The 26,224-nt window shown below is 34.4% G+C and overlaps 1 protein-coding gene across 8 annotated transcripts in view; it reads right to left on the reverse strand.

Moving 5' to 3' along the window:
- SNX29 (sorting nexin 29) overlaps window positions 1-26,224 on the reverse strand; it is a 145,236-nt gene that overhangs the window by 38,054 nt on the left and 80,958 nt on the right. For 6 of the 8 annotated variants that reach the window (XR_012676093.1, XM_075165046.1, XM_075165043.1 and 3 more), the window contains one exon: window positions 19,876-20,016. Coding sequence is in view for 6 of the 8 variants with exons in the window: in XM_075165046.1 (XP_075021147.1) it covers window positions 19,876-20,016 (141 nt within the window). In the remaining 2 variants the exon portion in view is untranslated. The other 2 variants (XR_012676094.1, XM_075165047.1) reach the window with 2 other exon arrangements.

Consider the following 26,224-nt stretch of genomic DNA (forward strand, 5'->3'; position numbering starts at 1 on the left):
TAGAAAGGAAAAAAAAATAAACGGTGCAAAGAACATGTTTTTCAATTCTATAATGTACCTATATAGTCCTAATAAGCATAAAATTTGATCTTTTGATGATCTATGTTTATTATGTCTATAGAAATATGTTGGCAATACGTAAAAAACCCTTGACCCTGTCCTCCTTAGAGATAAAGGAAAATCATGCAACCTAATAAAAACCTGTTTCACAAAAACATCCACTGACAGGATGCAGAATTCTCTCCTTGGCAGACTGTTTCTTCTACGGACCAGAATTCTTTTCCTAATAGTAGATCTCCATAAAATACTACAATCTTAGAAAGGCAGTGCATAACAGTGGCATAGAAGCAGTGGCATAACAATATATGCGATTCTTTTTGAGATCCAGAATTACCAGTCTTTGCAGGAGGAAATACCAACTTATTCCCACAATTTCTTCACAATTCATACTTTTCAGATGTTGGGTAGACAAACTCCATAATGGACTAATATTTCTCCAGCTTTTTTATTATTTTGTTAATGTTAATAAATTACTATTCTGAGATGAAGTTTTCCTATAGTAGACTCTCTTTTTAAAGACTATATCACAACTCTCATAAAGATGTTTTACTGAAGTTCCTATAGTATTTTAGATCTCAGGATTTTATACTATATTGGCCCAAATAAATAAAATAATTCTGTAAACTCCACATTCTGCTGAGGGACTTACAAATTAAAAGTCTAACAACCAGCACAATGCTATGCACATCCTGTAACTTACATCTAGCTTAAACTTCTTCCTGTGAGGGATCGCAATTACAGTCTACACATTTCACATTAACATAAGACTGTAATAGGTTTACAATGAAATCAGGTGTTGGCTGGTTTGTGTTACAGCCAGTATGCTATATCTCAGAAATCCAGGCATTCTGATCACCTGGTTTAAATGTCAGAGGATGTTCTCTAGGCATGAAGCCAAAACTATTATTAGACAATTACAGCGCTCAAAGGAAGACCATTATCTATAAATGTGTCTATCCAACCTGTATTATTTATCTGTGTACGAAAAGCTGATGAAACAAACTGTTTCTTGCAAAAAAAATGACAACCCATCAACAAAACACTATAAATAGATTTGACAACACTGGATAAATTCATTGTATTAAAAAGGTTCAAGTCATGCTGCCATGCATGGGATGCAAATCTGAAGATTATTCCTTCCTTAAGTAAAACACACTAACTCATCATCAAAGCAGGGATGCTCCTTCAAATTCAGGAGGACTGCTGCAGAGGTCCTAGAACCTTTATTGACATTTTGTTCTGTTCTTATCTCTCATTAGGAGAAGTTACCAGGAACAGCAATATTTTTAGGAGACATAAGAAAATGAGAAAAAATTCTGAATGACATTTCTCAAAGTAGTAAATTAAATTCATAGAATAAAACCAAACCACACCAAACCAAACAAACCCACAAACAACCCAAATAAAAAAAAAACCCAATGTTAAGTACAGTACATCTGCAAATATTGGCAACTAATCCTGTATACTAAAAATAGCCTAATTTTTTATAATTTAAGGAAGTCTTTTCTGCTCTTGTCTTTTATTTGCATATGATTACTTAATAACATGTAATTGTAATTGCTGTAACATTTATAATTGCTGAAGACATTCATACTTACAGGCTTCAAAAACTTAGGCAGTGCTTGTGTTGTTTAATTAAGTTAATAAAATTCCAAAATATACACAGATTCATTTTTTTTGTTTTCTAGATATCAACTTACACAGTTCTAGATATGAACTTACACAGATGTCCAGCCCTGTTTCACATTCCAGTTTTATATTAATACATGTAATAATCAAGAACAGTGTGAAAATAAAAAACCCTACATATTATATGGTTTCCTATTTCTTTTTTATCAGTCACATTGTTTTTCAGCAACATACATACACACACTACACACAAAAATTGTGTAGCAAGTGATTCTACTGTTAACTGATTTACTGATAAATGAAGAAATGAAGTCTGAAAACTCTTGGAAACTGATACTTTATTAAAAAACAAAGCTGCATTGTTGACAGTTCATGCAATCCACTCTGCAGAGTCACTCACCCAATACTGCACAACTGAGTACAGTTACTACTCAAACAGAACAGAGCAACAGCTTGCTCCATGCCCCACTGCACTGACGAAGTCTGGACAAATGTGTGGAACAGAAGTCTATACAAGCTGTTGGGAAACGTTAAAGCAAAAATTTTAATATGTGGCAACACATAATATTAGAATAAAATGGAATGCTAATAATAAATAAAAGTGTAGTGCAATACTAGTTAACTAATTGACTAACATAAATTTTATTATTTTTCCTCTTTACACTAAGATTTTTGTTCCTACTGGATTTCTTGACTAGCTCAGGGAACAGCCTTGTCTTCCCATCTTTTCACTCAAAGGATTTAAAGTATCACATCATCACATCATAACTAATTTGCTACCACCGGCTGTGTGAGGCAGAAGACAAGAAAGTGTGGCACATAGGAGATCTCAGAGAAGAAGAAAACGTTTGCGGAACAGCTTTGGTTCTGAAAATTTTAACCACATGAGTAGTGGCGATGTTTGGCACGTGAGACCATTTCAGTTACGGAGTAATCCTCTCCCCTGCTCTTACTTGACTGTGTATGATGGACGAAGGAGGAGCATGGCTTTACTCTACAAGCCTGCTCCCAGTGCAGACACAGCCTCAGCTTAGAGCCATTCCAAAGAACTGGCCTCACCCCCACTACACTTCCTTGATTGTACTTTCATCACTTCTACCAATTATGTTTTCAAGCCTCCAAGAAAATCTCAATTTTTAAAGAACTACATTCATTAGCACTTTTTCAGTTCTTAAGTTTTTTTGGTCACAAATCCTCAACAACAGTATTTTCAGTGAAATCATTTCAATTATGTTAAAATTTGCTCTTCAGCAGAAGTTGCATTCTTTTAGTATCTTCTGTACTGCACATGTATTTAAATAAATACATCTTCTTTCACTGGCAGGACCACTTTTTTATAAACCCAGGAGCAAAATGCTAAATGTACGTACTTTCTATCGCTTATATTATTGTAAAAAATCTCATTAACTACAGATAATAATGGCACAAAGGGTTTTTCTAATTAAGACTGCCAGAACATGCTTGGGGAATGCATTTTTGCTCTTTATAGCTGATCAAATTAGTGCTTGTAATATAGCTATTTTTCTGCCACTTACTCAAGTGAAATACAGAAAATCTCAGAAATTAAACTCAGTCTGAAAACAGTTAAAAATGCTCTTTTAGCCTGACATAAATTTGATCTCTAAAACAAACACTGAGCGACCTACCATGAAATTCTGTACCATGTACTAAGGCCCATTGTCCTTACCAGAAGTAATGTAAACCAAGGTCAAAATGATTCAGCTGTAGGTCTATACTTTATAATTAAATATGCATTTTGCAACAGCAGGTCGGCTATTCAGAGGAATTATTTTACTACACAGTTGTTACTGCCAAGTTGTTCCAGTAATAAAGAGGTTTTGTCACAAAATAGTAAATAGAATAATTGGTAATAAAAAAACACAATTGGTTCAAAGCCTGGCCAATTTTTTCAGTCTCAAATTATAAAAAGGTAACTGTTATCCTCTTTTCATTGGACCCAATTATCTACAACTGAAATCTAGTTAGTATTTTATATTCCAACTACTAAAGGAAATTTTTGTTTACAAGCAAAAAGTAAAGGGAAAGGTTTTGATTTGGATTTGTATCAGTGAAAAAAACCCATACTTTTAGTACATGTCTTTGGTGATTGTATGAGATTGTACCTGTCAATTCAAATCTACACTTGCATATCTATTCACACAGGAAACAGCAAAGATCTTCCCCTAAGATTCAATATACAGATTTATGTATGCTTGATATGAATGTACTGTGGGGACAAAGTAATTTTGTTCAAATTACAGCTACATATACTTTTGCAAAAAAACTTATGTTTTCACAGTATTAAAGGTTAGATTATACAGTTTCATTTTTAGAAAAGAAATGCATGTATGGGAAGATAAAGTAACAGTACTAAATAAACACACACTTTCAAGATCTCACTGAAAAGAGATCCTGCTAATACAGTTGAAAAAGGAGACCTGCTCTCAAAAATACGGATGGGTATCATTACAAAAATCAAATGTATTTTCTGAAATTCAGGTAAGAAAAATCTATAGAAGAAATGGAATGGGTAATTGTCTCTAACAAGGAAAAAAAACTTGTGTCTGGAATCGTCAAGCCAGCCATTTCACCAGTTGGGATCCCGAATCACCATGAAGATCTCTTCTTTGCCTCATAAATGCCTCTTTTTATTTGCAGGAATGCTTTATGAATTTTACCTGCCTTAATTACATGTGTTGCTTTTTAAAGAAAATAGGACTAGCAAGAACTCCGGACAAAAACCAGTAAGTTCCTTCGAATCTGGCTATAAAAATAAATTTTGAATAATTGTGGCACTGATTTTTTTTTTCCCAGAAGCACATACCAAAAATGGCACTAAAATCAGCATTATACATATTTGGTTCCTATACTTTCAAGAGCTGTAACTGTTTATAGGACACAAATTACATATAATTTGAAATTATTACAGAAAAACCACACTGTTCTATATTAAGTTTTTTTCCATTTTAATACAGAACATACTAGATCCTTCCATAATCAATTTGGGAACACGTGTTTTTAAGCATTTTCCTGAGTCAGGCCCTAGATGCTGTTTCTACAAATCCTTCCATGAAGGTATTTGAACAATACCTTAAAACCTTACTAACTTTAAAACCAAAAGGCAAAGCTAACTAGCCCTTTCAGTTCTTCTAACTGGGTCCAGTGGTAGATTGAATGATCCCACCAAACTTGAAGAAATTTAACTCTTAACCATTACTTGTAAAACATCTCCTATTGTATTCATGATAAGCCTAATCCCTGATGCCATGGCACTACAGGGGGCAAAAGAGTATTCAAAGGCAGGAGCTCTGCTTTCAAGATCTGAGATTTCTTTTCAATTCAAAAAATAAATTCTTTGGAGCCATATATCCTCAGTGTGAGCGATTATTTATGGACAGCTACTACCACTCTTTGTAATGATGCTGAAAATTACCTTACTATACTTGAAAAGCAGCTCCAATCTGACAAAGAGAAAGCCTCACATATTCAGCGCCACCTGATTAACAATCCATGAAAGCATTCTGTGCATAGAAAAGGAACTAGTACGTACAGGGATACATTGCATATAAACATAATCCATTGCACTTCCTAATTGATTAAGAATCTCTCTTTGCCTGTTAAAAGAAAGTGTACTATATAGAGAGGGACTCAGTTACATTAAAAATATGGACAGATTCTGATATAGGGCATCCTGGCCACATTTACCACCGATTTATGCACAGTAAACTTATATTGTACACAAACTGTTAATTGAGACTTAGCATACCAGCATTCACCTCCAATTTGTAGGCATATTTTCTGAAAAATAAAGCTACTACTGTTTCTGCACAAACTACTGTCAAAGTTATTTCCTAGCCCACAGTTCAAGAACATATAGTTTTGATTAAGAGTCCATAAAATTTCAATTAAAAGCAAAACTGCTTCAGATTGCAGAAGCATCAAAATACATCTGGGAAAATATTTCTAATCTGAAATTAATGTCTCCCAAAATATTTTATGAAATTCTATTTGACTGAGAATTTGGCAAGTTTCTCCCCACAGCAAAATGCTAACATCAAATTAGAAATCTCTAAAAATGAGAATACATAACGGAAATCTTATAGACTCTCAACAGATATTAGAAGATTATGTTAAGCTATAAAATTAAAAAGCAGAGTCTGATGTGCCATATTTTATGTTACGCTGTTTTGCAGTTTTTCATTACAAGCCAAGTTCATTCCAACTTGCAGTTTAAATTGTTTCACACAACTGCTGGTCTTTCATATACACTGTTAGTATGTAACAGATGGCGAAACACTGATATTCTTCATTATTAATGGAACAGCTCACTTAAGATGTTTCAAATATTTTCCATGAGCTGTTGGAAATGGTATGATTGCCATGGTTACCTGCCATGATTTAGGAACAGATAAAACACTTCTATATTCTGGGTTTGGTGCTGTTGCAATCAACATAAAATGCACTGCTTCTGATGTTCTAACCATTATTTATCATTAAACTAAGCTATTGTTAGCACTGTGGAAAAAAAAAAAAACCACAACAAAACAAAACAATGAAACAGCTCAGGAAATATGGCTTTAGGACTTTAACGAGAGCTGTATCAGCCTCTGATACCACACAACGCATCCCATCCTAAATAAAGCTGACAATAGTGCTATTCAAAGGTGAACCTGCAAATGCAGAAATAAACTCAGGTTATTCTAGTGTAGCCTAGTGTTTTTCACTATCTTGGTCAACCAGTCTTAGCAAAGTTATCATATCAGTTTTTGTCTATTTACAAGACACCAAATTGTTAACCTCAAAACAAAGCTGGAAATCAGAAGCTGAAATGGGAGCTAATTAAACATTCAATTGCTAAGTCATTCTCACTGTTTTGTGATTAAGGAATAGTTAGATAGCAAGTATTAATTTTTACAGGCTAATTGACACCTTTGCAAAGGTCACAATAAAACATGACTTGAATACACCTGTCCTTCAGTATCTACTGCATCATGAAACAGTTTTATGGAGGTACAGTTTCCGATACTAAATATACCAAATACTACAATATTATACAAAAATAATCTCAAAATTATTGAAACTACATGAGCTTAAAATTTCCATCCTGTATGGCAGAATCAGGCTAGTGTTAGACAACAAAACAAGGGTATACAATACATGAAATTGCCATTTTTCCCATCCCACTGTGAATTTTTTGTACATTTACTGTACAATGGAACGAACAGGAATTTAAGAGCATTAGATACAAAGAAGAAATCAAGGAACTGTCAGTTTTGAAAAGAAATCCATCTTTCTTTAAACAGAGACTTACTACATAATTGTAATTATTAATCTGTTTCTCTACTAAAATAGTTGATGCATTTCCATTTCCAACTATGGGTTCATTTCAATGATACCAGAAAGTAAGTAATGCTTTTAGATAAAGTCATTTGAAAAAGGCATTGCTGCAAAACCATCCAGCAGCAGAAGTGCTAAGGGTGAGCTATGGTCCTGTTAATGCCCCCAATCTAGCACAAATTTATGTGGACAATTGCAACATTTTCATTAGCATTTCTAATTTTTTGAGACTTGAGGCATCTCCTGCAGTACTATGCAGAGCTGCACAGCACAGCCTACCTGTTCAGTAAGGAAATGGTTGCTCTGCAGCTGTGCCAGCCTTCTCCGGTCACCAGAGGAGCTGCAAGTTCATCTATGCAAATATGATTCTTATTCAAATGCTAATTTTTTTAAAAAGTCTTACCTTTTATTTTGAGTAAAAGGGTAGTTTATATATCACGGCATTATAGCTACTAAGGTTTATAGTCATACCAAGGTTTTGTCCGTGCTTTCTCAGAATACAATGTTGCTGTATAGCATCCTCTAAGCAAGTCCAGAGCACAAGCATGTTAACAGATACATAAAAGCATGTAGTCCCCAGGCCCTCTCAACAGACAATCCCATTTTGATAAATTCTTCCCCTGTGTAATAAATCTCAGTCAAACTACGTCTTGTACCTCTCTAAATTGGCTCAGGCATTTACAGAATCCTGGAACCAAGTATGTTTCTTAAGATACCTGGCATTTTCAAGCTAGCAGTATCATCCATCCAAAAGGCTAAACTTTCTCAAAACCCCCTTTCACAGAAAGTGTTAAAAATTAATAAATATATCAACAGAAAAAAGAAAGCTTGATAATAAAAACTAAAACTGATCCCTTTTTAGTGTTGTGTTTAATGCCACTGTTAGAAAAAGAACTCAATTGGTAACGTTATGCTAGCAAAATGCAGTGTCATCTAAACATTTTGTTATTTCAAGACATAAATGCCAACCATATGTCAATTTGTCAACTGGTCAGGAATCAACTGTTCATTAAAAAGCATCAATAGAAAACTGCAGCCTATAGCAAGACCCCTAGGGCTTACCTTTTGCTCAGCTATTGAACAGGGAAATTCTATTTCTGTTTTCTCCTCAGATCAAGTATTATCAGTCTACTCTCTATTTTTATTCAGGAGATTCTGGAAACTACTACAACTGAGATCCATTTTTTCACTAGCGTATATTACAGTAATAACTATCAACAATATTAGTTAAAATGTGTCTCAGTTCAGTGCTTCCCCCCAACACTGAAGTTTTCTTTCTTCATTTCTTTCTTTTATCAGGTTTGAAAATGCCCTGAAGACCAATAAAGACAGACTCTAAATATAAAACAACAATAAAAAACCAACCCCCAAACCCTTTAGAAACATGGTACATACAGTGCCTACAGTGTACAAGCTTACATATACAAGCTTACAGTGATGCCTTCTCTTAAAAATAAAATAATAAAAAACACAAAAAAACCACAGTAAAGAGCCAAACCCACAATCAGGTTAATGAAAAACTACAATTTCTCCTCTACCCTCTCAGCAAGTGAAAGAAATTGCTTTCAAAATTCCCCCCAAAGTTCAGTACTAATTGTTTCTCTACCACATTTCAGTAAATATTTTCCCTTCCCTTTAAAAACCTTCAAGCAGAACTTATGCCACTTGTCTCGTGTTGGATGGTTCCAGCAAGTCAGGAGGGGGGATACTAAGAGAATATGGATGGGTGCAGACCGCCACAGAACTGCTGAAAGAGGATGGTTACAGGGAGCCACACAACGGCCCAGATACCACTGTCTCGGCTAACCTCTCCCCTGATAGATCTAGCTAAGATTACAGCAGTCTTGCTCAGTCTGCTGATAACCAGCAATATCTAAGACATCTAAAGGAGATCTGCAAGAAGGCTGCTAGGTTCTGGCTACTGTCTACACCTGTGGGCTAAGAATATCCAAATATGTTTATTTGAAATGTTTTAACTCTAGCAAGTAAAAGCATGATTTTGAAGAAAAAAAGAAAATTCATTAATACAGCAATTTACCATCCCAACTGCCAAACAGTAGCAGGATACAAGATGGTCTTTGAACTTTACTCCCACTCAGAAGACTAGATGCTCCTTTAATAGACATTTTATTTAGATACACTCCAATAGGACGATTCTATTTTCTAAAATAAAAATCGAATGAATGAGGAATATTGATATCAACTGCCCATTATTTATAGTGCCTTCATGTAAAGATATTTTACATGGTACAATGAGGAAAACCAGATTTTTCATGCAGGAAGTGTCTCCAGCATTTCACATGATCTGAAGCATTCAATATTTAGTTTTCTCCGCTTTTTAAAAAAATGAACATTGAATATGTTTAGTACTAGCAATTGCCCAAAAAGCTGTAGAGCAATTAAGATTAGAATTTGCCTATATTTATAAAACAATATATTTCAGGGGAAAAATAAAATAAAATCAAGCATATTGATAGGTACAGAAAGACAGAAAAATGTGGGTAAAATTTCAGATACAGAGAAAGGAGGTTTTAGTTTTATTTCTGTAATCAGGTGTCCCTGCTAAGGTCTCTCTGAAAGGTAATTTATTAATTCAAGTAACTTGGTAATTTAGCATCACCCTCACAATAAGAAATAAATTTAGAAAATTGTTTTTATATCTTCATTTTATACCAGGAGGCTACTAGAATGCCTAAATAATGCATGATTTGTTATAAAACGGCAATATTTTTATCTAGCAGTTGTCCAAGCAGCATGTAAATTATATTACTTTCTTTTTTTTCCCCCCATAACGTCATGATGTAAAGCAACACCATCTGAACTGTTTCTATGGGCTCTATCTTCAATCATTTCTTAGAATAAATTGCTTCCCTTAACTACAGGATTACAAGACAGGAAAAAATAAAAACACTTCTTGACAGGCAAAATTTTGTTTTGTAGACCCTAAATATTCTGTGTTCCTTCTTCCTAAACTTCAACAGCAATTAATACCAAATTTTTGTAACTTGAAAAGAAAAAGACTCAATTCACTATTTTCATTAAATGTTACATTTGAGCACCAAATGAACACATTAATTCAGTGAGACATTCTGAAAGAGATGAAGAAATACGAGTTGGCAAACTGTTTACCTTTTAAATTAAACCACTGAAAATGAAACATATTACTACACACTGTGCTAGTTTTAACCTTCATGCCAAATTTCAGGTAACCCAGACATTTCATACCACAAAACTCAAAGATGAAGTGTTTGCTATAAAGTATTTGTAATAGAAAAGCCAACCATTTCCTATTGACTTATTTCTCTTCCCTTAGATAGTGATATGACAAAAAAATGGAAATGAAGAACTGAATGCTCTTTTCTAAGTGCTGTATACATAAAACATCAACTGCAGTCTTTTCCAGTAGAAAACCCAGAGGATCTGGATTCAAAATCTGAAATACTCTGTAGTCCCCCTTAGTGTGTAGCTGACAGTGACAGAAGAGAGGTGTGCTGTGACTAGAAATCTTAATAATTATGCCAAGTGTGAAATTATTTTTATTTCTATCTGTATGGTACTTCAATTAAGTTACCTATTTGAAAACTAAGTTGTATTAATTTAATCTCCATGGTTATTTAAAGCTCATACTTCTTTGAGAATTAAACTTCCAGTTATAAAGTAACATGGTGAACTTAGAGGACGAAGTTTCTTGTATGGCTTTAGAATGCCATAAAAAACAGTGTTATAGAATTAACACATACGGCTATACATATAAGATTAATTTGAGTTCCTTTCCCGATTTGAACACAATACAAATGGAGTCCTTTCTTTTCTTTTTCACCACACTACAGCACAAGCATGTCTGTCAAATTTATATTAGCTTCATTTTTTCCTAAAACTCACAAGGCAATACAGTGTATGAAAATAACTCAAGATACTAGTTAAGTCCACTAAGAGGGTTGAAAATTAAAATGTACTTACTTTGAAAATCAAGAATAATATAGAATTTAAGCATCTATATTATATCATCCAAAAATAAAATTAAGTAAGCATTAATGAAAGTAATCCTTAACTTCAAATTTTTAATACGTAACTTAAGGATTTATATTTCCAAAGCTTTTCTCCTTTAATAAATGTATTCCATTTCTGAAAGACCAGAGTCATAATTTTCTACTAATTCTACTTGAAGACATTGGATATCAAAGCTTAGTACTAAAAAATATTATTTAGGCCACTGCCCCAAAGGCATTAGCTAGAGCTTTTGCTTTCTTCTCTGCTTTCTAAGTCACAGCTCCCTATAACAGTATGACTTTGACAAACTAATCTGATGAAGGATAGTTTCTATGAGCTCTAAACCCCATAAAGTACAAAAGCACATATATCTGGACTTCTGATTTCAATGCAAGTCAAACAAATACTTAAATTTTAGGATGTCCTGAAGTGCTTTGCTGAATCAGGACACAAAAACACCTAAGCCTAAAATGAAAATACTTCCTTCCCTAAGATTCTTTATGAACCATCTTCTTTCAAGCATTCCATATTTCTTCTGTTATTGTCTATGTACTAGTTAAACAGGAATTGGTACACTTCCTATTTTAAAATATGTATTGCAAACACTGCCAGTACATTAACTATTACAATCACATTTGTTATCATGGTAATAAAATGTACATTGGACATACGCATGCAACTTGTGAATTAATTCCTTTAAACCATGAACATGATTTTCCATGTCAGTCTAGAATTACTGATAGTGTTTTTATTAATGTTATGGTCTAGGACATTTATTGGAATAATAGTGAAGTTGGAAAAAGTATGAACACAGGGCCTTCTCCAGATCTGAAAGATGCAGGAAGTTTCATTCATTTTTTCTGTCAGTCCTGAATACTCATCTGTGAGTCAACAGTATCTCACAGTTTCACTGGATCACAATAGCAAAATACATACTGTGTTAATGTATGTATACAAACTATGTAATGTACTGTGCAAGGTAGTGAGCATAGGACAATAAACACTGAATTTTGAACTCATATTCTGTGTTGTAAATGTGACTGATTATGGCAAACACACAGGTCTTGTCTTGAGGAGGCAGAAATAGATCTATTGAATATGTCAAAAACCTTGAAAGAAAATTATGTAGCATCATGCTCTCTGAAAAATACTAGCAAAACAAGTGGGTTTTTTTTCCCAGTTATTTCATCAAATCATTCCTCTCTCTCTCAGCCCAACCCAATAGCAGCTACCCCCCTCTTTCCCACAGAAAAATACTTCCACAAAAGTTAACAAGAAAAGCTTAAACACCAGAACTGCATCTTAGATACTTGCAGAGGTATGAGCACTTCATGCCACAGAGACAGTAGAAAACAAGTGAAAAAGGGGAAGCAGAGGATCCAGTATTGGAATCTTCATGGAAATGCATTGATCTGGCGACCTCTGTCCCTAACCCAGAAAGGTTCCCCTCAGGGGAACCTCAAGGGCAGCTTACCACTCAACCACAAACTCTGAAACACAATACAGGACAGCACTGCTTCCTTGACCTATGCATGATGAAAGGCCTTGCAGCTTTTTCCCGTGCTTCTTTCTGCCAAACTCAGGGGAGGCTTCCTTAAAAAAACCTATTCCTCTCACACTCCTCCTCCTCTTATCCCTTTCCAAGAGGAGTTTAATACCTCCACCGCCAGGTCTAAAAAGCAGCTTTAAAAGGGTACCTGTCTCTGAATAGACAGGTCCTGCTGGCTCAAAATGGTAGATAAACTTTTTACAGTAAGGAAGTACATAACAGGGGTTACATATCGATGGCATAATGTGAAACCCTTAGAGCAAAAATATTAAATTCTAATTTGAATGGCTTCAAATCACTTCACATATATACATATATGCACACAAACACAGCCAGACAACTCTTTACTTGATAAACTTTTAAAAACCAGTAAACCTTATAAGCATAAGACACAAGCTATATTCTGTTTTCTTTTATTTGCAATAAAATCTTTACCTTCTATACCTTTTAATCCTAAAATAGTTATTCTGCAGACTCTCTTAAACTCTTCACTATCTTCAGCAACAGGCAAACAGACCAGACACTGATAAAAAAATAGCTATGCTGGCAAGAAAAAAAAAAAAAAAAGGAAGCCATCTGCACTGTTAGCGCAAAGGTAGGATTTCCACTGACATAAATGGGACAAATATAAAGTCCCCGGTGGATAGAACTTGCAGAATTACAAGATACATTCCAGAAGCCAACTTGATATATATCCTAAATGCTGTCTTTGATGTTGTCATATGCGTACATATGTGTATATATGTATATGCAAATAGATATCTTTCAAGATACATACACATAATATTTACAAAGTTTTAAAATAATTACATATACAAAATAATCTACAATTTAGCTTAGTCACTGATAGCTGAGAGGGACACATTTATTTTATCGAACTAACATTTGGGCATGAAACATGCTGTCTAGAGAAACAGCTCACAGACTTCAGTTGCATGGGCTAAAAATGATGAATGATGTTGCTCTCAGCATTTTCTCCTAGACAGAAAACTTATTCTAGATTTCTGTATTGTTCCTCCTATGCAGCTGAGGAGTCATGGCAAAGTCACACTCTCCTCATCTCAGAAGAGTGCTGTATATTCTTTCCATATGGGGTATCCGATGTTTTAAAGGAAAGCAAAGGATATCATACAGTCAAGTCAGCACTCAGTGGAAAGCTACCTTATTCAATTTCTACACACTTAGACAATCACTGAATTAACATCTTCAGTGGAAGCAAAGAACCATTTCTATTTTGATATGTCCTCTATTGAGACAATACCCTTGCAAGACGATACTTAATTAGATGTTTATTCAGCTACTAAAATCCATTCTTTAAGTGTTATAATCTGCCCAATGCAGAAGTAGCAACTGAGATTTTATGGACATTGCAATATTCAAAAAATTAGAATAATAGGTCCAGTAAATACTTATGTATTATTACTTAACCATTAATCTGAAAGCAACATTTAGGGAAGTGATCGTTCCCCTGTACTCAGCACTGGTGAAGCCACATCTCAAATACTGTGTTCAGTTTTGGGCCCCTCACTACAAGGAAGACATTGAGGTGCTGGAGTATGTCCAAAGAAGAGCAACGAAGCTGGTGAAGGGTCTAGAGCACAAGTCTTATGAGGAGCGGCTGAGGGAACTGGGGTTGTTTAGCCTGGAGAAAAGGAAGCTCAAGGGAGACCTTATCGCTCTCTACAACTACCTGAAAGGAGGCTGTAGTGAGGTGGGTCTTGGTCTCTTTTCCCAAGTAACAAGTGATAGGACGAGAGGGAACGGCCTCAAGTTGTGCCAGGGGAGGTTTAGACTGAATATTAGGAAAATTTTCTTCACTGAGAGAGTTATCAATCATTGGAACGGGCTGCTCAGGGAAGTGGTTGAGTCACCATCTCTGGAGGTATTTAAAAAGATGTGTAGATGTGGTGCTTAGGGACATGGTTTAGTGGTGGACTTGGCAGTGTTAAGTAACGGTTCTCGATGATCTTAAAGGTCTTTTTCCAACCTAAACGATTCTATGATTCTCTTATTCTATGATTTCAAGAAGTGAGACACCAAGGCAGCACAAACAAAGGTTCAGAAGCTAAATGTAAGGGTTCATCTTAAATGAAAAAAATTAAGCTATATTTCTATGCAAGAGCATACAGGGATCCCTTTGCAATCAAATATTATGACTGTATGAAGCTTCTTTTCATGAGCTTCACATAACTCAGCACACACTAGACCTAGAGCGTGCTGGCTCACGGAACCAAACCAGTCCTTTGGACGTTAGGAACCTGACAGGAAGGCAGTAGTCACAAACACCTAAACTGTGATAATGGAAGTATGAATTCAAAAGATCCAAAGTACCTGAAGGCTAGGTAAAAGGCAAAAATCTATTTCATGCAAGAAAAATCATAGTTTGAAATTAGAAGTCTTGGTATATACACCTACATATAAAATACTTAGCAAACCGCAAACCAGGCTGATATATGGGGAACATGTTTTAAAATTGCAAAAACAAACAGTTCAAGTGTTAAAAATACAGTTCAAATTTTTAAGTTTTAAATAAAATTATCTGCAGTTGAAAAAAGAAGTACAAAAATATATGATGAGTATATGACATTTCTCTTATACGCACAAAAAAAGAGAACAAATACGTTTCTTATTTTCACTCAAACAAAACATCGATAAACTGAAGGAAGAACACCTATTCTTGCAAGGACTACTTATAAAGATTTTGACAACTATTTGCTACCAGCATTGAAAGATCATTAGTAGAAAATATACAGCATGGGGACTAGTTATGAAACTTAATGCATGGAGTCTTGCAAGCATTATTGTTATATTTTCCGTCAGTAATTAAATTAGCTGTTCTGACTTGATTCAAAGCAACATTTATAAATCACATTATTCTTTTCATTGCTTTACATTAGCTCTAACTTACTATATTCAAATGTTTAAATTGATACACTGAAAACAAGGTTACCAACCTGAAAGGCAAATACACACTCTTCTTTGTAATTGAAGAAACGTTACTTGTCCAAAGCAGTATTCTTTCCTCTTCTCTGTTCATTTTCTACTAATTGGTTTTCTGTATATTAAATTTATGTTTCCTCAAGCATTAAAGCTAGTTTCTAATCCTACATGCATAATTTGTTGAAAGATCATGAACATGAATTGTTAAGATAAATTGTCCCAACTTAAGGCAAACAAGTGAAAGGCAAAAATACATTAAAAACATAATAATAAGAATTAATATAAATATTAGATTCTTAATCTATTGTTTTACAATTGTTAAATATTTTCAGATTTCACTGCTACTTGAAGACAATATACATGCAATAATAAATACCTGATTTTCTCACTTTTTAAAATCCTCATTCAGCTGAAATTCTGCTTTCTTTTTGCATTTTCCCTGTGTCAAACTCTGCAACTTTGCATCTGAACCTGATGTCCCTGATTTCTATTGCAGTAAGCAGGAAAATTATGCATAAAAATTAATAGTTCTCCATAGTTTTTTTACATTACTCTCTTTTAGTCAAGTTCCCTCCTCAGAGCTCCAATATTTTGCATAGCAAAACAGCGCATAGTATTTTGTGACTGCTGTAGTGGTTCTAGGTCATTCTGTATAATATGGTGTCCTCTTGCGGTCTTGGAGGTTCCCTCAACCTGAGACATACAACTGAACACCAAATTTAGTGCTGGTATCAGAGGAGGTATCAATTACAGCAAAACCCTCTTTCAATGCCACTAGCGTTTAGAATAAGCATATCGCCTTCATTAGTCTCACAGTACCAAACAGTGTATTGAAGACACACAATGAATAACATAATTCAGGTACAGACCTGAAGGATATAAAAGCACATGACACCAGTTTCCAGAAGCTGTAAAATAGTCATTTTTAGCCATTTCCACATGGAGGACTATGTTTTACCAATATGTTATTTGGGCATCTAATAACACTGAGGATTTGTAAAGGATGTGAAAACCATAGATTGACGTAAACTGAATAGAGATACTTTTGTTAGCAGAATTTAGCTACTTAAACTGCTCTTTAGGCACTGATTTAAGGTTGTATTGATTAATTTAGAAATGGGAAGACTGCTGCAATTCTATTAAAAACAGTATAACAAATATCAGAGAGAAAAAAATTTCTACTGAAATCTAACAGCATATCTAAAAGGGAACATGCTTTGGTAGCCACTACAGTTAAAAAAGCAGTATCGGAAAAAGTAATATTGACAGTATCTCTTCTAATGCTTATTACCAAACATTTGCATGTGTAACATCCTGCACAAATCCCTCATCCTAAACTGAAAGTTCTACAGAATTCCAAGATGGACATTCCTACCTGAATTAATTAATTTTACAGTGAATTTTTAAACCTTCCAATTACTTCAACTTGCTCTGTCATGGAAAGGAGGGCCATCTCAAGGCCATTAACCCATCTCAGTCAGTCACACAGTGCAACGTGTTCCAAGGGGCTTCTATTTCTGCTGGATCTATAGGGTAAATGTTCCTGAAGTATGATCCACCATACTGCACAAAACCATGCAATATTCCTAAATGCAATACATACTATGACATGGTACAGAAAATAGCACCACTAAAAGGACAAAAATTTGCCTACACAATGTGCTGTGGAAATAAGCTCTTGTGTGATAAACTGAGGTAAGCTCTTGCAAAACTGATGTGAAAGTGCCGCTTTGCGACCTGCAAGCTATTTACAGCAGGTAGCCACTAATCACTAATCAATTCCAGTTATACAACTGGCTTATGTCTCATCATAGGAGTCTTTCAGGAGTGCAGTGCATGGCATCCACTTCTTACTGTAAAGAAAAGATACTTTTTCTGAGATCTGATAGGACAGAGAGTGATTGCTTGTTTATCATAGAATCATAGAATAGTTTGGGTTGGAAGGGACCTTTAAAGGTCATCTAGTCCAACCCCCCTGCCGTAGGCAGGGACATCTTCAACCAGATCAGGTTGCTCAGAGCCCCGTCCAACCTGACCTGGAATGTTTCCAGGGATGGGGCATCTACCACCCCTCTGGGCAGCCTCAGCCAGTGTTTCACCACCCTCATTGCAAAAAATGTCTTCCTTATAGCTAGTCTAAATCTACCCTCTTTTAGTTTAAAACCATTCCCCCTTGTCCTGTCGCAACAGGCCCTGCTAAAAAGTCTGTCCCCATCTTTCTTATAAGCCCCCTTTAAGTACTGAAAGGCTGCAATAAGGTCTCCCCAAAGCCTTCTCTTCTCCAGGCTTAACAACCCCAACTCTCAGCCTTTCTTCATAGGAGAGGCATTCCACCCCCCTGATCATTTTCGTGGCCCTCCTCTGGACCCGCTCCAACAGGTCCATGTCTTTCTTGTGCTGAGGGCTCCACAGCTGGACGCAGCACTGCAGGTGGGGTCTCACCAGAGCAGAGTAGAGGGGCAGAATCACCACCCTCGACCTGCTGGCCATGCTTCTTTTGATGCAGCCCAGGATATGGTTGGCCGCCTGGGCTGTGAGCGCTTATTGCTGGCATATGCATGATTAAGGTAGAATTTTGGCCCAAAGCTAAAGCAGTGAAAGAATAAGTGATGCAAATTTTTAATGAGTTGCCCAACTGATAATTTTGTATGCATCAATTGTGCAACTGAAGTTGTAATTGAATTAGTATTTAAAGTAATTAAGGATGAAAGACTATAAAAAAAAGCTTAAAAGAAGGCTTTCATAATTTACTGAAGTGGCTGATACTCCATCACTTCAAAAAAAGAGGATTAGTTACGTAACAAAGAAGAAAATACATTGTTTCTATTACAAAACTATCCACTAAAAATGAAATGAAAAAGGCATGATCTTCTAATATATGAAAAAAAGCAGAAAAGCTTTCATAAGTACTTTCATTTACTAGGTTAGTAGGCAATGAACAACTACATTAACTCTGGACTTTATGCCAAGCACAGAGACCTACAGATTTTATTGATAAATTCCGTATATGTTTATATCACCACCACCTATTCCAGATTATGTGCATTACTACTCATTTCATATTACATTTGCCAAACTTACCTACTCATTTTTACAGAATACTTGGGAAATCATTTGAAGTCAGATCAGAGTTATTATCTTTAAACATTCACAATCCACATTCACCGACATCTGAATGCCATTAAGGAATTTATAAATCTTTTTTTTTCTATTTGTTTTTGAAATTTTATATTACTTCACACGAATTAGCAATGATGATTTTTTCTATCATAGACAATGTTGCAACAGATATAATTAGAATGATTCTGGCATTTTAGTGATACATGTATTAATGTGGTCTTAGGCCAAACAAAATGTCATGAAGATCTTTGAGTATTTTAGTCATTATGTCAGCTTTCTTTTGATGACTACACTGGCCACTATGGTTGGTGCTTCTTAGATATTTGATACAAGAACTCAGTGATACTAAGGCCAAAAAAAAGTAAAAGGAGAAAATTCCATATAAAAGCTAACAAATTTGATTAACATTAGGAATGCTGATTTAAGCACCCAGTGGTTTAGTATAGACGTTTTTAGTCATAAGCATGATTTAAATCTCAAATACTTTACTTGTGATAGTTAAAGAAATTTTTCAGATCATTCCTACACTGTAAAGAAAAATTACTTCGATTACTTCTCTTCTCAATCCTTTCTGGATTTGTGATGTATATTGCAATGCACATTTAAGCTCCTGAACATTTTAAAGTTTTGGTTATCAAGGATTAAACTACATAATATTTACTACATCCATACTATAATATTTGCTGTATTTGTGCAAAATCCCTATATGATAGGAAAACACAGAAATTCCCATTTTAAAATGGGAGAGCTAAGACACAAAGACACAGATTGGGGGAATTAAGCACCCAAATGCCTTTAAAAAGCTGGTTCAAAGAACTTAAAACAATTAGTGAATAGTACAGGAAATTTAAGGAATTTAGACTGATACTTTTTAAAATTTACAGAAATATTTAATGAATTACTGACCAGTGTTAATTGCTGGCATTTATTGAAAAGAACGGAATAGAGATTACATTTTACATATACAGCTGTCCAGTACAGTTTTGGGGGTTTTGTGCATTTATCTACTGTGTATGTCATCAATATTTCATTTAGTAAACACAGTTTTCTCTCCAGTGAGTGGAAAAATCAATGCATTAACTACATTATCAGTGAATCTGCAGCTGATGAGGGCAAAGTCTGTATAAAAATAGCAGGTACTTTCTAGCAAGTGTAAAAAATATTTATGACAGTCACCTCTTTTTTTGTGTGTATGGATAGGAAAGGTTTTTTCCCCAACTCTTACTGATACTATGACTTCTTTTAAGTACCTTGTTTCCAATGGCCTTTTTTGGTGGAAAGTTAAAAGTCCTCACTTGCTGGTATTTATTTTGTAATTTATGATGCAAGCTTCTGAACTCCGCATATCTTCGATAAACATTCCATTCATCATCCTTTATCCTAATATAAACCTGCAAAATACAGACATGGAAGGAAACAATTTAAAGACAAACCATTGAACTAATACATCTCCTTTACTCTTTAAAGCTTCACAGCTTAACACCTTCACAATGGTACTAGGAGTTCCAGGATCACTTATCCATAGATACATCTCTGACTGTACATTTGCTGTTTCTGTTCTACAGGTTATTAATCTTATTCTCTCCCTTCTTCCCTCTCCTTCTCTTTTTTCCTCCTTTTTATTATATTAATCAAGACAAACATAGCTTACTCATTTTAACATGACTCTCGGGCAATCATGGTAGCACTTTTTGTTACCATGGTTTCCAGCATATTCTACTAGCCAGTGACCAAAGGAAAAAATAACTTAATACCACTACAAAATTGATTTCTACGACCTCAGCACAGTTTTTCAACGTTGTAAATTAGCTTTGTAGCATCAGAATTGCAAAACATAATTTTATCCAAAGTATGAAACTTAATTTACTTTCTAAAAAAAATTACACTGAAAACTAAACTAGAAATTTTATTGTTTGGAAAATAAACACAGTTCATTCTTTCTGCTTGTATAGGACATTAAGTATAATTTAACACAGCTGTAGTTTCTGTGATTCTGTTTTCGTTTGCCACTCAATTATTTCATGAGCATATTACCAATTACATGCTAAATATTCACGTTCTCTCAGAAAATTTCATGCTGAAGTGAAATATATTTATAGAAGGCTGAGATTTCATTCATTACTAGGGAATAACCTTTCCTCTACAGAAATGAACCCACAGTTTAAAAGAATGCTGAAATAGCACAAGTCAGAAACTATTAACCAAGCATCAAAACTCAAGATCCAGAGTGACCTTTTCCTTAGCTTCTGTAGATTTTGTAGCTCATTCATTCTCAGGTGTGTGTCAGTAATCTCAGTATTTTGCATCACAAATTAAGCTGGAATAGTACTGATGACTGTACTGCCTTGCTTCTCCAACAAAACCCAGTATTAAGTTGTAAGGCAAGTATCAGGAGAATGCTTATGTAAAAAAGCAACATCAACAATCATCACACGAAGAGTGGGCAGTTAACAACTGTATTTTTGTGAATGCTAGGAAAAAATGAAATTTGGATTTTGATGTGGCTGATTCCAACTCTGAATTGTAGCTTTTCCTGATGACTGAAACTTTAACATGGACCTTCTCCTCTCGATTTGCCAAGTCCTTAGAAAAAACTAAATTTTACTAAGGACTCATAGTATTTCAGAGATCCAGTGATGTCAAGTGAATGTCTTCTCCCACAAAAGCAGCTTATGCAGCCTTCTTTTGGTTTGGTCTTTAAAAAGTCCTCTTATCTCTACAGACACCTAGTTTTTCAAATTTATAGGAGGCTTCTGTCTTGTAACAAAATACAATATACCATGCAGATACCATGCAACTTCTGCCAAATTATAATATTTCACTGTAGGAAATATTCATATATCCATAATATTGGATTCTATTGAATAACAAGCATATTTTTTTGTTACTATTGTACTTCATCATGTTTCATGATGACGACAAAAAATGAATACTATAATTCCCAAATTAGCACATCTAAGAATACAAGACATTCAGAGTATTGTGTGAATTACAAATGCATACGTAAACAAAAATTCAACTAGTTCTGGTAACAACATTTCCGATAGTGTAATGATGGAACTACTATAGTAAGTATGCAAGAAGTATTCAGATTTCTTTTTCATTTTGAAAATAAAGCCAGGATAAAGATAATTAAACACCTACAGGACCATCTGTTTTAACAATTCAGTACACCTCTGAAGGAAAATGAAGGGAAATACGAAATGCAAGTATTTTGCATAATTTCAATAAAATTCATTTAATATAGTAAAAACTATATTAAATAGTTTAATATAGTAAAAATAATATAATATAGTAAATATATTTACTATATTTAATATAGTAAAAACTATATTAAATACTCTATAAAAAACTATAAAATATACTCTATAGTACTAAAAATACTCTATAAAAAACTATATTAAATACTCTTTATTCACCCAGCTCTAACCTTTCTCCCTGCCTATTCTCACTTCAACCAGCATATTGTTTGAAATTTTGTATATATTCCCAAGATTCATGTTTCAGCTTCCCTACTGGGGGCGGGGACAACAAAAAGGCTTAACTTATTTTTAACCAAGTTATTTAATATGGAAATCCTAATTTAACTAAGCAGTTATCTTTGCACGTGATCTGGTGAATCATGCAGTTCAATATTACTTGTTAAGCTTGTAACCCATTGTTAACTAATTAAGGAATCCAGTACACTGTAATTGAAATTTTTAAGGACTATTAAATCAGATTAATTTCTTAGATAAAACTGTTAAAGAATTTCTTCCTGTTCTTCTCTGTTTTGATATTGATATTGATTTCTTTTAGACAATAAGAAATGAAAATGCAATATTTGGAGCCCTGTGCTATATTGAATTTATTGACAATCATATAATAGAGTATGAAAGGTATATAAAAGTTCACGATGTAGCACACATTTAAAGCTTTATTATCGCAACAGGGAATACTATTCACAAGCCAAAGTATTTCAAGATACTTAATGCAAATTCAGTTGGGAAATCAAACAAAGTAAATCCTAAATATAAAACTGCTTGGATAAACTTATTCTAGTCTAGTCATATACGGCATATAGTTATCCTCATTTAAATCAAATACAGATCATACAACTTAAGCACAGGAACAACAGGGAACAATTATCTTTGTAGACAAAATTTTGAATTAATACCAAATCAAGCAACTCGAGATGCATGGTTTGAAATTGTCTTAAAAGTCACTAGGACTATTCCCATAATCTTCAATGTAGCCACAATTTCATTCACGGTCTTTTAATAGGAAATCAATGAAATCTGTAGCTGCCAAATACAGTTTTGTGTATGTTTGTCCCAAATTAACATGCTGCACCCTAGAGTGACACTGTTTTCTACTACTAAAAATACCTTAACATATGACATATAATTACAGAACAGTATTTTAAGATCACATTATAGAAAGCTGAAAGGACTACTCTTAGGCTTATTCTCTGATCAATTCAAAAATCAGTTCCAAATCACTACATTGCCTTTCAAATGCCCCTGTTTTCCTGAAATCATCCACTTTCTAACCTAATTAAGTAATTTTCAAGGTAATGAAAATTTACAGACCAAATCAAAATCCGCTAGAATGCTTATTTGATTGTAGACAAAAGATTTTAGTTTAATATTCTCTTGTATATTAAAAAAAATGAATTAAATAGCTTTTCTTCTAATTTAGGGGCACTTTCCCATTGGGTCTCCCATGTAAAGATTGATTGGTAACCTTTTTGTAGCTATGATTTACAGCAGCTGAAAGAAAAATTTCAGTTAATAAGCATATATAATGAATTAGTCTGTTATTTTCTCATCACAAATATGTTTGAAGTTAAAGATTTGAAGAGAAATAGCAAAAACAGTAGTAATTTAATATTTTGTTTTTCAGCCAACTACCTGCTAACTTAATATTACTGAAATGCCGAAAAACTACCGAGAACCTATTTGAAAGCACTAGTTTAATGATTATATACTGAAGTGATAAATCCTACTCCCGTGGTACTGGTTTTTGATTCAAAACTTTCTTTAATACATTAAGGAATCTTCTACCAGGTCTGGGTCAAAAATGCTGTTAACAAGTCCTGGTAACAGACTAGTAACTATTGACCCAGTTCATCACTACTTATGTATAAAAGCCTGAGGAGAAGAAAGGACAAAAGCCAAAATTCCAACCTGCTCCAGTTCCAGTGTACCTTCACAAATTAAATGCCTCTAATCAACACTGGTTTTTCAGGTCTGCATAAGTCTAAAGTGGGTGCTTTTCTTTTTGGATGCAAAATATAGATTGGTATATTTTAGATTCACTTTTTTCCTCTCTCTCAAGGACTGTAGGTAGAAAGAGATACTGAATGGGATATTAGAAAATCTGCTGCTGCTGCAATGACATTCACAGTTATAGAAATACTAGATTAAGCATCAGGAAGGAACTTCCCTAAACCAAGTTACTCCTGAATCTTCCCTACAAATATGGCTCACATTTCCTGGTAGGATGATCTGAATACATAATGAAAAATGAATTCTAGCCAGAGAACTCTGTGGATGGGCGCTCCACAAATACAAACGTGCTGAAGTTAAAGTGCCTATGAGTCCACGTCCCATTCCAGAGGCAAGAAAAATATCAGAAGGGGAGAGAATAATGCTAATGGAAGGTGAGCAGTGAAACTCTATTAAATCACATATAAAATTCAATGGCACAAGATGCAAGAGAACTCAGAACATTTCAGCAGCAGAACACTTCAAAGGACATAACGAATACTGAGAAAGTTTGTAAAGAATCAGTCCTATGCTGGACAAGGTCACAGTTTTTCTTACAAGCATGAAAAAAAAATCATTGGCAGTATAGGGAATGCAAAAGACACTGATCTACACTAAGGAAGCTACTGTGACATTTGCTGCCTAACTAAGCATTATCAGGGGGGGTGGGGGCTAGGGGGAGGGAAAAAAAAGGAGTGAGAGAAAAACTATAATTTCTGCATTACTGTATTTCTACTGTATTACTGTATTTCTAACTTCCTTTCCCTCACTAAGAAAAAAGGGTTTTCTGGAGATCCTCTTGTTTGTTACATATGCCTTTCAAATCAATGCCATGTGACAACAAAAAGAAAAATTAGCAACCAGTTTGGTAGAGACAACCTAATCAGCATGAATACAAAAACAGAACATGCAAATTGGCACCATTATTTTTTAAATGTTAACTCAGCTAAGCTTGACTGGTGAAAGTTTTCTTTACATTTGCTTTTAAATAACACTTTAAATAATTTTGGAGTACCATTGGTCCATAGTTTTACCTCTACACTTCAGTACTCAGTACAGCAAGAAAGAGGAAAGTAGACATGAACTAGTAGAGATGCTTTAATTTTTTGCTAGAGTGTCGTTCTTGGTAAACAAGCTATAAAATATTTCTGTAAGATGAGAATATTTGCTTCAGATACAGGAATATCTGCTTAGATAGAACAGATTAAGATTAAAAAGGATGAGAAGATTAATAATCAAACATGCTCATGCTAACAGAACATACATATCTTAAAAAGCATATTGCTAGCACTCAGCAGGATAAACCAATGCATGAATGACAGTCCTTAAATGGATTTTATGCGTCTTCTAAGACTGGCAATTTGAACATTGTGGGGGGATGGGAGAAGAGATTGTACAGGAAGAGGGACGTTATGTGCTTAACTTTGCCTCTTTTTCTTCCCCCAGACAGGACAAAATAAGCTTGGAACAAACAAAAAATTACATAGAACAGACTGCTCCTCCAACTACCTATGTTGATACACCTGTTCTAACACGTTGTTGGGTTAGAAAAGCCAACAAAACCATGCAAGGAGATTATATGGATGAAGTTCAAACTGCAATCATTTCAGCTTTTCCTCTTCTTATAGGCAGAATCTACCAACAAAATCTTGCATCTCCTTTACCTCTTGCCTTTGAAATGGTCAATTTAAAGAATTATATATTGTATTATATAATCATGAAACAATCATAATTTCATGCCAGGTCCAAACTGCAACACTGGTAATGTCCCCAAATTATCATCTAAGCTACTATTATCTTCTAAAATATTTTAATCCTACTGTGATCCACATTATCTTTTACCAATCTTAACAGTAAGGATAATTTCTTTTATTCTTACAAAAAGTATTCTATTAAACAGGATAAAAAGATATCCTCTTCTGCTACAACTACAGAGAGGGAACCATCAAGCACAAGACAGGGACTTCTAAAAGTCCAGTTCAGAATTATTGATGGAGACCTGGAAGTAGTAAGAGGAGACAAGATCTCATCTGTATTAAAAGTTCTCCTCAACTACCTAACCCAGTTTATCGTTTTCACTGCCTCCACTATAAGCTTCCCATACAAAAAAAAAAAGCCCACAAAATAAAAAACTACCTATTTAATAATGTCTGTTAAATTTCTTTACGATAAAAAGGAAAGAAGAAACTGAAGAAAAACAATTTCAGTGCTCTGAACTATAAAGCAAAACTTGTTAACGCCAACAAAATTTATCTACTGATTCTCTACGTTTATTAAGTTTGGTGTTCCAGAGATTATAGAAGCCTGGAATATTCATTGCAACAACTCCTAAGTAATTATTAACTTAGCA

The sequence above is a fragment of the Calonectris borealis genome, chromosome 16 (assembly GCF_964195595.1).
Source record: "Calonectris borealis chromosome 16, bCalBor7.hap1.2, whole genome shotgun sequence".
NCBI classification, from domain to species: domain Eukaryota; kingdom Metazoa; phylum Chordata; class Aves; order Procellariiformes; family Procellariidae; genus Calonectris; species Calonectris borealis.